Raw genomic sequence first — 13,110 nt, 5'->3', positions numbered from 1 at the left:
ACACTCAGTTAAAAGGTAGAAGAATCTTTAAGGAAAGAGAATAAAACTACACTGAGCTGTCTTCTTTCAATGCTCTTCTTTGGGACCAGTCAGGGAGGTCCAACCTGTATTTAAAATGACAAACACAAACCTTATTCCTGTAAGTGATGTCATATCTTCATTGAACATGCAGTTTATTAGGCACAAAAGACAGCAAGGTGGAGTCTTATACTGGTGAGTAGTAACACCAGGTTTAAGGAAGCAAGGAGTACAAGATTAGGCCTGTACTGTAAAGAAGTTCTGCAGAATCAGAACCGTAATATATTACATATATTATCTCAGACTGCCAATACTTTGAATACAAAAATAAAACCTACGTCTTCACTTTTCACCTTTATATCTAAAAGTGCTTTACAATAAAGGTCTCATTTTACAGAAAGGGGAACAACTATAGAAAAAGAAGCAAAATGAAGAAACTTGACTAATACCTAGCAAAGTGACACAAATGTCACAATGGCAGCTGGTACAGAAATACATGAGGAAAAGAATATAACAGAAGAGGGGAATGCTGAGCTCTTATTTACACTTCTCAATACGACTTGACACCAGTGGCTTGAAACCCAGCTGAAATCTTCACTTGATAAAGAGCTATCTAGGCCATGGTGCTTGTGATGCAAGCATAGACCTGTGGACAACAGCTCAAAAAGGAAAACCCTAATTCTGCCCAGTTGTGATTTAAAGGAATCATTTACGAAAGAGATCAGGACTAACATTATGAAGGAAATGACAACAGAATATTTTCACACACAAATGCACTGGACACATTCAAACAATATTCTGAGGTAAAATGTATTATATACTTTTGATGAGACAGTTTTTGTAAAAAGACTCCACAAATAAGCTTGGCATCAAGGTAAAAGAGAGCAAGTTATCCAATCCTGAATCTTAAAACACCAAAGAATCTTAGGCTATGTCTACACTACACGATAAATTTGAAGTTAAAGCAGTTAGCTTGATTTTACAATGTCACTGTCTTCACTGTAAATACCATTAGCTCGATTGTAGGGAGTGCCAAGATCGATATCATAACATCATGAAAAGAGGCTGGGTGTAGTGTCAAGTTTGAATTTAAAAGTTCAAATAAAGGCTGCTGTAGAAGCACCATGTCCTAAAATCGAATTTATTAGCTTCCAGAAGTGTCTCGTATGTATCTCACAAAGCTACATGTTTAACCCCTATGTATGGCCACTTCCATCTCTGCTGCTCTCCAGGTGCGCAGGAAAAAGGTCACAGGACGCCCACAAATTAAAATTCATCACCAGCAAGCTCAGGAAATACAAACAGAGCCCAGAAGCTATAAGTTCTTTTACCCATTGCATTGCTAGCCATCTCTTGCAATCATGAGCACTTAGGGTAGTAGTCTGCTTAGTTCTCAGGGCTGCAAGAGACCTCCAGCATGGAGCCAGCAGGAAATTCTGGATCTCCTTGCAGTTTGGGGAGAGGAATCTGTGGTGAGCAGACTTTGAGTGTCCAAGCAAAACGCAAACATATTTGAGATGTCACATGGGATGATCACCAGAGGTTACTCTTGGGACTCAATGCAATACTGGGTGAAGGTGAAAGAACTCTGGCAGGCACATCACAAAGTCCAGGAAACCAAATGGTGGTTCGAGTAATCTCTTAAGACCTGCCGGTATTCTGAACAGCTGCACATGCTTCTTGTGGAGGACCCAACCACTTTGCCCATTCTTAATTTCGACACTTCTAAAAGCCCTTTTCTGGCGTCTGGGGTGAGCCAAGGAGCTGTGGACCCAGGGGGAAGAAACCAATGAAGAGGAGGATGAGGGCAACCAGCAAGGAAGCTATTCCTAACAGTCCAGAGCTCTTCACCATTGACCTGGAGCTGGTTCCCTCTATTCCATTCCCTGAGCCCTCAGGGCCCAGCAGTTCTGGTGAGTATTTTTTATTGAGTGCTACCAGTGGGTTGCGGGTGGGTACAGGTATAGAAACATGTACGGGTATAAGTTTTCTATGGATCTATGTCCCTCAGAACAGTGTGTTAATATTTGTGGGGATGGAATGCTTACACTTTTTGGAGATCTCCAGGAAGACCTCTGCCAAATACTCTTGTATTTTTTGCAGAAGGTTGGCACAAGGCAGGCCTGACTTACTGCATCTTCCATGGCAGCACACCTTGCCATGCCAAGCAACCAGATAGTGATCTGATATGACAGCACCACACAACATTTTGGCAAATATTCCAGGCTTGTGCTCACAAAGGATGAGCATCTCTTCTTTTTCACTATCTATTATTCTTAGGAGAGTGATGCGCTCTTTAGCAACCTAAAGAAGCATGGGAATTTGGATTGGATTTCTTTGCAATGCTCCCTGCCCTTTTACATTTCCCAGGAGTGCATTGCCACACCATATGACTGATGGATGCTCCATCTCCCGCCCGCCCTGTGTGACTGTAGGGCTCTCCGGGCCTTCTCCCCTCCCATTTCCCTTTCCCCCTGCATTTCTTTTTACTTTACAGATATCCCTCCCACCCAGCCATCCATGTGGCTGGAATCAAACCCTTGCCCCTCATCCCAGAGCTGCCAGGTTTTGCAGATCCTAGTCCTACATACCGGCACATCCAGCACTGCTTTACGTGGCCTTTTCCCTGATGAGGGTTGCTCCAGGGAGCACCGAGAAACTTTTTCCCTCAGGCATACAGCTGGAACACTCTCCCCCAGCATTTCTTTTCATTTTACAGGTACCCTCCCCACCCAGCCATCCATGCAACTGGAATTGAACCCTTCTGCGCACGACTGCCGGGTTCTGCGGACCTTGGTCTTAAGCACCAGTTTGTAAAGCACAGGTAGGTTTTCCTTGCGGAGGACTGCTCCAGGGAAAGGCCGAAAAAACTTTTCCCCCTACTCCAGGACACAGGCCTGCTTCCCCTGCTTTGCACTCCCCCAACCCCCACCACTAGTAAAGCAGACAATAGTTTATCATGTCCACAATGAAATGGTTTGGTTAAGTGATGGGTTGGGCAATGCACAGTTTGAATCCTTGTCATTCTTAAGAAGCCTTAAGCTGGTACTTCAAAGTGCCGGGGCAACTTTGAAGTCCCCTTACTCCTCAGGAGTAAGTCCTGAGGAGTAAGGGGACTTCGAAGTTGCCCCGGCACTTCAAAGTACCAGCGGGTAAGCCCCAGCTAGACGCGTGTCAGTACTTCGAAGTTGCTGCGGGGGGCAGGCGGGAGATATTTGCTTAATGAAGTGCTGCCTATGCACTGCACCACTTCATTAGTAAACTCCCACAACCCTAATTACCATCCTTCCTTCGAAGGAAGGTGGTAGTGTAGACAAGCCCTTAGAGTATTTGAAAACCAGGACTATACAGACCAGCATTTCTCAAACTGCACCACGGAACACTGTTGTTCCACACAATGTGAATAGGTGAAAAAATTATGATGTGAGCGATATTTTTTCAATTCATAATAGTATAGGTGTTGTTATGTGACTCTTGCTGAAACAGTTAGTCAATTTGGATGGTTTCGGCACAAGTCCTGTTCAGGGAAATCACATGATGCTGCACCTGATATGAAGATCCAACTCTCCAGCATCTTTCCTAATATTAAGTGGATTTGTGATGCAAAAACACTCTTCCCATTAAAAAAAAGTCATGTCCTTTATTTTTATTTTCCAGTAGTTTTCTGTGAAAGTAACAAATTTATAAAAACTCAAAATTTAAAAAGATTTTTCCATACCTAATTGGTTTTGCATTTCTTTTTCATAAAAGTGTTTTTTAAGTTTTAAGGAAGGACAGTCCTTTTCTTGAACAATATTGTCCTTTCTATTTTTGTACAAAAGAATGCTACTCACTAGCTTCCTTTCAGCTGTTATATTGACATTTTGTTTTGGATTTGTACTTCATTTTTTATTTTTATACTTAAATTATAGAATTGCTAACTATCCCATCAGAAGGACACTAGCTGTTCATTCAGATGACTCTCATTATTTTTTGTTCTGAGTAAAATAAAAGACATCTAAAAAAACCCTAACACTTTTAAATCAACTTTTGATCATTACATGCAGCAATTTTTCAGAATGAAACCCTCCGCCTCCCTGCCTCTGATCAGCATGTGTATGTTCTGTCAATATAATCCAAGCCTAAAAGTGTTTTGTGACCAAATTAGTTTGGGAAAGGCTGGTACAGACCACTGCAATGGAAAGAGGCAAGAAGGCTATTATATATGTATCAAGTGACCCAGACAATAATATCAGAAATTAAAGCACTTCTATTCTTTGACATTTAACCGAGTTATTGGCAGCTGGTACTGTCCAAGTGTCCTTTCTAAATCAACAAGGAGACTGAATTCCAGCCTCCAGTTTTTATTGCTTGGAAGTAAATAACTTGGAACTCAGTGAAGCGAAGTACTTAAACACACATCTAAAAGTATGTGAACAGCTCAATTTCAATGGAACTACTGTTGCTCAACACTATGCATGTGCTTAAGTACTTTGCTGAACTGGGGCCATTAGCAGTAGTTTCATTCCCTCATAGACAGAAAATCCCACATAAGAAGATATGTGAATCTTTTTCAGAGGGCCAGAATGTTCATGTTATCTTACCATAAATGACCAGATATGATTCTAATGCATTCAGGTTAGCAGGACCTCTAATGGTCACAATCAACCAGTGCAAGCTGAGAGATTACACAATAATGAAAAAGGAAATCCCAAGACATTGGTCTAAGGGAGCAAAATACTTTATAACATAATCTTCATCGTGCACAATGAAATTTTTAATGGCTAATAATATAAATGTACACATTTAGCCATGTATCACCAGCTTTTTGAGGTTACTTACCTTATCTTTGATTTTGTCAGCTCTTGTATCCAAAAGCTGGTTTTTGTTTTGTTCCTGGTTACATTTGCGACCTCCCACGCCTGAGGTTATAGCCTTTGCTTGTCCTCCAGAGCTTGAATTGGTGGTGAGCAATACAGATGTGCTGACTGCAGATACTGATGTACTGTTCCCATTTATGGATCCATTCACACCTTCAAAAAAATTAAAACCAAAAAAACTCCAAAAAACTGTGGTTTACAGACATTAAAGCAGGCAATTCTATAGTGGATTATAGTCCTATTAGCTTATTTTAGGGTACTTGTAGCAAGAGGTCAGAACCTTCAGACAAAAACATATTTAAATCCTACAATACACAGGCCTATAAAACATTGCTACCCCAGGATAATTTTGGGGTTAGGTACTTGTTGTTTTTAAGGCAAAACAACAATTCCAATAAGGAAACACAAAAAGTTGACTTGAATAATTTGTTGTTTACTATCAGTAATCAACAATTGTCTATTGTCAACAATATACTCAGAGTTTAGTTGGAAAAGGTATAATTTACTCTATTGAAAAATAAAGAGTTTACAAGCATACGCTATGCTAAGCTACACATACACTAATCTGCTAAAGGAATCCCCCTTTATATCCTAAGGCAGCATTTCCCAAAGTGTGGTCCACAGCCCAGTACTGGTCCTCGGGAAAACAAGAAATACCAGTCCTTAGAAAATATACAAATGATCACTATGTACTGTTACTGTGAATAAATAACAAACAGTGGAAAATTTATTTTTTCATTTTTTAAATATGTGTTTGTATTTTTGGGCCACAAAAAAAGGGACTGAAAAAAAAACAGGTCCCAACTATATGAAGCTTGAGAAACCCTGTCCTAAGGGCAAAGAGAGAAGTGTGAGTACAATGCTACATCCACAGCTTGCTATTGTACAAGGCTTCTTGGGGAGTAGAAAAATATCAATGAAGAAAAAGTGAGGAACTTAGAAGAATTTCCTTTGAAATAATGTAAGTTTTAGTTTTATATAGTTGGTTTCAAAAACTAAGTTTTCAAGAGGTAAACTTTGACACACACATAAGTTTTCCATTTTGGGGTTCTGCAATCTCAAGCACACAGACCTTGGAACATGGAAGAGGAGGCCAAAAATATCATGACAATTGCCCATCCATCAAGAACTCAGTTATAAGACTAGATGGTGCATAAATTATATTTATCCTATACACAGGGAGAGCCTGTGATGGCACAGGATGAATATTTTATTGGTGTGAATTTTGGATGTCTGCAGTAAGAAATCTGAAGGCCATTTCCAAATGATGTGTCATCACCTGTTTTAGAGCTGCCACTCAGAGGCTTGCACAAGTACTGAACTGAGCGCATGACCCAAAAATCTGTGCTTAATGATTCAAAGGGTGTGCCTGTGTGCAGGGGAAGAGGTGCTCTCTCACTTCAATCCACTAAATCTCCTGGGGAACCATGAATGAAAACAGGAACATCCGTAAAATTATCCCCACAGCTCTGCCCCACCCATTTCTCTGCATGCAGTCCAGGAAGAGGGCACATCCCAAACAGTCTCCCACAGCCAGTACTACAACCATGTAGTAGACCTCTATTTACTAGAAGTGACTGGATGTGGACTTGCACATCAACCTCCTCCTTAAAAACAGATCTGCTACACATAATCAGATACGTAATACCAGCAAAACAAGAAATCAAATTATTATTTCTTAGAAGTGGCATTCAGTGATTGAGAGCCTACTTTTGGATGCCTGCTTCCCCTCTGCCTTACTACATTGTGTAGATACGGCAAGGCTGATGATGATGATAATGATGAATTCAAAGTAAAACTCATACATACTACCTGAAAACATGGCATAGGCTCAGGCTTGTTTTATTCACGTTACAACTGTTACCTTTTTCTAAACCACCTCGATTACTTTTTCCCGTAGTTCTCGAATGGAATGAAGTGGAATCATGATTCTGGGCAGGAGGAGCAAATACTGGTGGAATTCCCAGAAGAGGTGGGAAAAAGGCAGCCCCTGTACGAGTGTGCACATCTGTTCGCCACCATTCTGTACCTCAAAGAATAAGAAAGAAAAACCCCAAACATTAGTTATTCCATTCATCTGATTTTTGTAATCTTCATCTAATGAAGCTTCTATGCACAATTTACTGCACACCTCCAAAATAGATTTTGTCCATTTTAACAAGGGAGGAGGATTTATCAGAAGTGCCAAAGTGACACAGAAGCACAAGTGTCACTAACTTTCTCTGTGACTTTCACTCAAGTCATTAAGAACATCTGAAAATTATATCCTAATTGTTTATTTATTCTCATTTTGAAAACAAGCTTCTGGGGAAAAAAAAGAAGCCACCTAAGTTGCAATACTTAGGTGATCACATCAAAATTGCAGTACCATTCTTGAGAATATGATTAGGAAACACAGATTACCTTTGCTTATTTATCACCCGCCATGTGAAGACAGAGTGAGTCAATGCTGTGTGTGCCTCACAAGGGCAGGCCAAAACTCTCAGACCAGGGGACAAGTTGCCTTTATGTCAGGTTTGCACCCTCCCAATTTTGATCTACTTTGGGTTTGTTGTTATAACTTGGACATCCCCAGGGACCTTTCCAAGTTGAGACAGCCTGGGGTTGCCCTGTGATACACTACAGCTCAGTTGTAGACATGACCCTTGTGCACCCAACCCTACCTCCGTCTGCCTCCTAAGCCAACACTTCCTCAAAGGGAAGTATTTTAGCTTTATTTTTCAAAGTGTATATAAGGGGGGACTCCTCCCGCCAGCCAGAAATGGAGCTGCTAGGGGGCTTTTTGCCACTCCTGCACTTCCACATAACATGAAGGGGATGAGAATCTCACTCTGCAAACATTGAATTAAGCTGATAATTTAAAATTGTTTGTTGTTTTATTAACAAAACAGGAAACCATTTTTTAATTTTGAATAATTGACAAACTGTCTGTTTCTCAGGAAGATCAAATCTACAGTCATTTGAAATGTTCCCTTTAAAATTATTACCACAGCATCATCATAGAATTTTATGGTTTCTTTCGCCTGGAAAGTCCTCCCAATACTACATATAAAAGAAAGGCCAGGCAGCTGAAGTAGTCTTTTACTAGACTAAATTTTCTGCTGGAGAGAGACAAGCTTTTGAGCTCACACTGAGCTCAAGCTGGTCTAATAAGAGACATCACCACCTCTCTAATGACCTGAGACCAACAGGGCTACAACAACTCTACAAACATACTACACATATAGCACCTCAGACACACAGTTATCTCCAATGCAGAGATTAGTAGTGATGTAGGCAACCTGCGCATAATACACTATCCAATGATGTTGATGCCTAAGCTCGTCACGGGATTCATGATGGTATATGGATATGCCCAAGGGAACTGTTTTGCAGTATTCGGACCGTAACCTGTAATAGCTACTGTGAAGTAGCAGTGAAGCTAGCTTAAAAATATTTGTTAGAATGCACACAACATCACACAGCATAATTCAAAAAAGAACTTTTACATAATTTCTAATGGAATAATACTTAAAAGAACAAGCTCCTTTATTTAAAAAAGAAAAACAACTGTTTCATGTTATGGCCAGGAAAGACCTTTTAAAAATTTCACTTGAAAAGGATAGTCATGATCTTATAAAAGAGGGTCAGAAATAAGGACTGTAAATGCAGGTAAGACAGAGGTACAAAACAAGTTTAAACTGAATAAAGCAAATCTGTTCAGAATGTATTTATTGCTACATACAATTATGTAACTTACAAAAGGAACAGTGAACTGACAGTTCCCTTCATGCCTTGCCACACTGATTTTTTTTTTTTTAATACGTGATGGTAGCAGCTCTTTTGACTGGAATGACTGACAGAAAGGAAATAAACCATATTACGTGATTTAATTTTTTTTAAAAATAACCTCTCTCAATGATGCTGATCAGGCCAACTGGACCATAAGATTACAGAGAAAGCTTCCAAAGAAATTAATGGAGTCCCTATTACAGGTCTGACTAGAAGTATAGACTGAAAGAGCACTACAAAATTTGCAGTAAGAAATAATCTGCAAAGGTAACAGGATAGAGTAGATGACAAATAGGTCTTTGCTATCTGACTCACGTTATTTTCTTAATTAGTGTCTTCCTACTGAAAATTGTTCCTTTAATTCCTGTGTGCAATTATGCTTTAAAAAAATACAAAATCAAATATAATTTAGAAGAGAGCAGGCATACTTTCAAAGCAACATAAGATTTGAGTAAGTTCCATGTGATTAAGTTGAGAACATGCAGAATGCATTTCTCTGCTCCACAGGAATGCTTTATTTTTAGAAAGAGATGGTACAATTTCTATGAACTTGTACTTGGTATCAAAAGGAAGCAAATTTTGCTGTTATTTCTACTGATGTCAACTTCCCTAGTGAAGTTAATAAATGACATCAGATTTACACCAGTGTAGCTGAGCACAGAAATTAGCCTTTTATATTTAAACAATCATTTAGAATTAATATTCAAAAAGAGCTTTTGGAAAAAAAGACTAGATTATGTAAATGTCAGGATTTACATTCATTGGCTGACACTATTAATAGTTATGAAAACTGGATTGTGAACAATGACAGTGACAGACTGAGCTTTTGACCTGCCACTGTGTCACTCAATATGGAGTACGTAAACAAAATGCGGTGGAAGAATGTAATTACTGCTTAAAAAACATAAGAGTCTTTGAGATGTATCAAGACGTGGAAACTACCAGAGAAAGAGAATGTACTATGGTGTACTAAGGGAGCAGAAACAGAATGGTGACTAGGCAACTTAAAGGATGGAATAACACAAATAACAACAAAGAGAATTTCTTATCCCTTCTGTGAACACCCATTTTCAAATATTCAAATAATAAAGAATGGCTATGTACAGTTTCATAGTTATGTACAGTCATGTAAACTTTTAGTAGTCTGCTATAATACCAAATAGTATGTATGAACTTTGAGAGACTTACCATATAGCAAAGAACAATTCTCTGAGAAAACAAAACTAAAGTGCTCTCTCAGTACAATCTTAGTCATAAAAAAGGGTACTTGTATAGACAAGATGCTTTTGGGTTGACTGAAGCACCCAAGAGGTCTCTCTTCCAAGACCATCACTGAAAAGTAGGTAAGTAATTGCCTAGGGCCTGAAGGGATGCTGAGGAAATGCAAATCTCATTGTAGTAAAATAAACTATTTTCTTAAACAGAAAGGACTGACATCTATGGAAAATATGGATATTCAACATTTAAAGGAAGCAACTGCCTTTCCATTGTACCAATATCCAGTAGATAAAATTGTTACAACTGCACTAATCGTTCAATATAACAGAAAAAAAAATCACTGAACTAGACTACTGTCCCAGGACCATATGTCTCCTGCTTTGAATATAACTCTAACCTTCAACATGCATTTCCTCTAAATGCCTTGTCTCTGCCTAGGTGTGGATCATTAACTAGTGACAAAGTTCTATTTCTATTTTATTGATGTGATTGCTAAAAAAAATAACTACGTCATTTTGGTAAACTAAGTAAAAGACTACAAGAGAACTATCTACAGGGTTTGCTCAGGGTTTTTAATCATGAGAGGATGGTTAAGCCAACTGAAATGTTGCGAGAAGTATTTTATGCCACCTAAATCTACTTTTTTAAAAAATGCAGTCTTTACACAGGGTCTAGTTCCTAGAAAGGAGAATCCTTTTCTCATGAGAAAATCTTTGTTTCAATTTACAGAAGATTGACAGTTTTATTTAATTGTTAGTCTATAAGGTGCTACAGAACTGCTTGCTTTGTTTTCCAAAGATACAGACTAACATGGCTACCCCTCTGAGACAGAAGATTGATTTAGGAAAACACTTTGCTTATCAGGAAACACCCACACCTCTTTAGGAGGTTCAATGTGTATTAAGACATGAGGTTTCGTTTCCTCAGAGAGGGGATTCAGAGGGTTCTAAATACTAACAGAATTAGGATTTAGAAATATACCTTCAGAATATCTGATATTTTTGGCAGGAAGTCAGATGCTAATGGTGCAAATAATTTTGTATGTGCACAAACAATCATATTCCCCAGAATTCTGCAATTTGGCTTATGATGGGGCTTATTGGAACTTGTTATAGAGACTTTAAAAGATGCCAATACATAAATATTAGTTATCAGTAGAAACAGTTATCTAAATTAGAGTAATGATAGTCATTACTTTAAGGCAGGGTCTAAAAAAGATCCATACTTTGGGATGCCACTGAGTTGCTACAACTTGACAATTCGTACGTATCTATTTTTCAGAGATAACATTTTCAAAAGTAGCTACAGAACCCAGTCTCAAAGTCCCATTTGCAAAAATGACAGGCACTTATGGTCTTAAGTCCCACTGACTTTCAATTAGACATAAATCAGGTGCCTTTGAATTTTTCACCCATTCCCTTGACCACAAAGTGATCCCCCCACTGAAACAAACAAACAAACAAAAACCCACCACCATGGTTCTTATCAAATCAATCACAGCTTGAGTTGACAAAGGACAACTAAAATCAACCATTCTCTCTTGAGCTTACTTAATATTTCCACTATTACAGGTGTTGGGACAGAAAACAAGGTTGAAAAAGTTATCCCAAAGAAGAGAGACAAGACCCATTGCCCTTGCAACTTTTTCCAATACTCAATAAGTGCCTTTCACTATTATGAACACACCCAGCTAACAGCAACAAAGACATGTTAAGATACCAAAAAAGTGTGTCTGCTGAAGTCTCACAACAGGTGGAACCTCTCTAATCCGGCACACATGGGAAATGACCAGTGCGGACAAGAGGATTTGCTAGACCACAGGACGTCACATTGTCTGCCAGCATTACCTACCCCTCCACCGCTTACTTGGCTCTTAGAAGTTATTTTAGGGGTAAATTAGAACTAAATAACAGCACAGAACACTGAGAACCAGCACTGATGACTGGACACAATCTTTATGGGTCACATGAAACTTGGCCACACCCATGATGAATGGTCATCCAACTACCTAAAATCATGCCGGATTACAGATGTTGCCAGATGAGAGTTCCAGATTATGGCATTTCAACCCGTACTGGCAAGAACAGCTATCACTTTAGTTACATACTACAACGTACTTAGAGGATCACACTTGAGGGGCTATTAGCAAGAATCTCAGCCAATCTGCACTGTTTTCTTTCCTTGCATTGTAAATCACAATCAGAAATCTCCTGAACATGACCCACCCCCAGAGCTTGAATTCTTTGACACAGGACAATTTAACCTCTTCTACTTTACTTGTTGATGTAAAATAAATCATTGTCTGTTGGATTTAGGACAGTTCATTTTTTCTTCTTTAGAAGGTTGAATATTTTTTGCAACAGATGTTTACCTGGAAAAGGTGCTAGTTGGGGATGTGCTGCTAAGGCTGTGGGAGTACCAAGTGATCCCAAGCCACCAAACTCTGAATGCCCTGAGCTGGCTGTATGTAGACCAAAGACTGGGTGGCTGACCATTGGGAAGGCACTCGACACTGTGGACAGGTTACACGGCTGATCCCCAGCTGTTCTGAATAAATGTCCTGAGGAGAAAAAACAACACTTGAAATTGTACTATCAAAACCAGATGCTAACCACATGAAGCCCAACCCTTATGTTTATAAAAATTTTGTAAAAATCTTTTCACGTTTTTTAAAGAATTGTTGTGTAGTTTTACATGTGGTATCCTTTGTTATTGTCATTTGCTTCCTATAAAACAGAGATATTACCTGGAAACATTAATAATACTAATATTAATAAAAGACTGAAAAATAAAAGATTATAAAAATATATTGCATTTATTACTGGAATTATTTTAGCAATAGAAAGTTTTCTATTCCCTTTAGATAGCGCTGCAGGATCAGAGACAAGCAATAGGCCCTGTATGATGAAAACTACCTTGTATATTTTCTATATACACGGCTGTGTTCTGCAATTTTCACTGAGGCCAACACCTATTTTACTTCAACATGAAAACCTGCAAATCAGGCCTTGTAGAAATAAACAAGAACTAAAACACATTCTGGAGTATTAAAAGTTTGGTATTTGTTACCTCAGACCAAACCTTTCAGAAGATTTGGCAAGTTTTTCTGCAGCTATAAAAAAGCTGTACGAGAACTAGCTTCAAAAATCTTTTACTTAGGGTAATCTCCATTTTGATGAATAGGCATAAACTACTGATTATCCTATTTAAAACAAAAGAACAAATCCAAAAACATTCAACTACA

At 38.7% G+C, this 13,110-nt stretch overlaps 1 protein-coding gene across 15 annotated transcripts in view; it reads right to left on the bottom strand.

Annotated features, from left to right (window-relative positions):
* The window catches only part of BAZ2B (bromodomain adjacent to zinc finger domain 2B), a 394,656-nt gene that overhangs the window by 131,784 nt on the left and 249,762 nt on the right, over positions 1 to 13,110 (bottom strand). For 14 of the 15 annotated variants that reach the window (XR_012646491.1, XM_075002079.1, XM_075002080.1 and 11 more), the window contains 3 exons: positions 12,238 to 12,426; positions 6,742 to 6,906; positions 4,840 to 5,030 (listed from right to left, as the gene is read on the bottom strand). Coding sequence is in view for 14 of the 15 variants with exons in the window: in XM_075002079.1 (XP_074858180.1) it covers positions 4,840 to 5,030; positions 6,742 to 6,906; positions 12,238 to 12,426 (545 nt within the window). In the remaining variant the exon portion in view is untranslated. The remainder of the gene's footprint in view (positions 1 to 4,839; positions 5,031 to 6,741; positions 6,907 to 12,237; positions 12,427 to 13,110) is intronic. The other variant, XM_075002083.1, reaches the window with a different exon arrangement.

Source organism: Carettochelys insculpta, chromosome 8 (assembly GCF_033958435.1).
Source record: "Carettochelys insculpta isolate YL-2023 chromosome 8, ASM3395843v1, whole genome shotgun sequence".
In the NCBI taxonomy this organism is placed as follows: domain Eukaryota; kingdom Metazoa; phylum Chordata; order Testudines; family Carettochelyidae; genus Carettochelys; species Carettochelys insculpta.
This window is presented reverse-complemented; position numbering and strand designations above follow the sequence as displayed.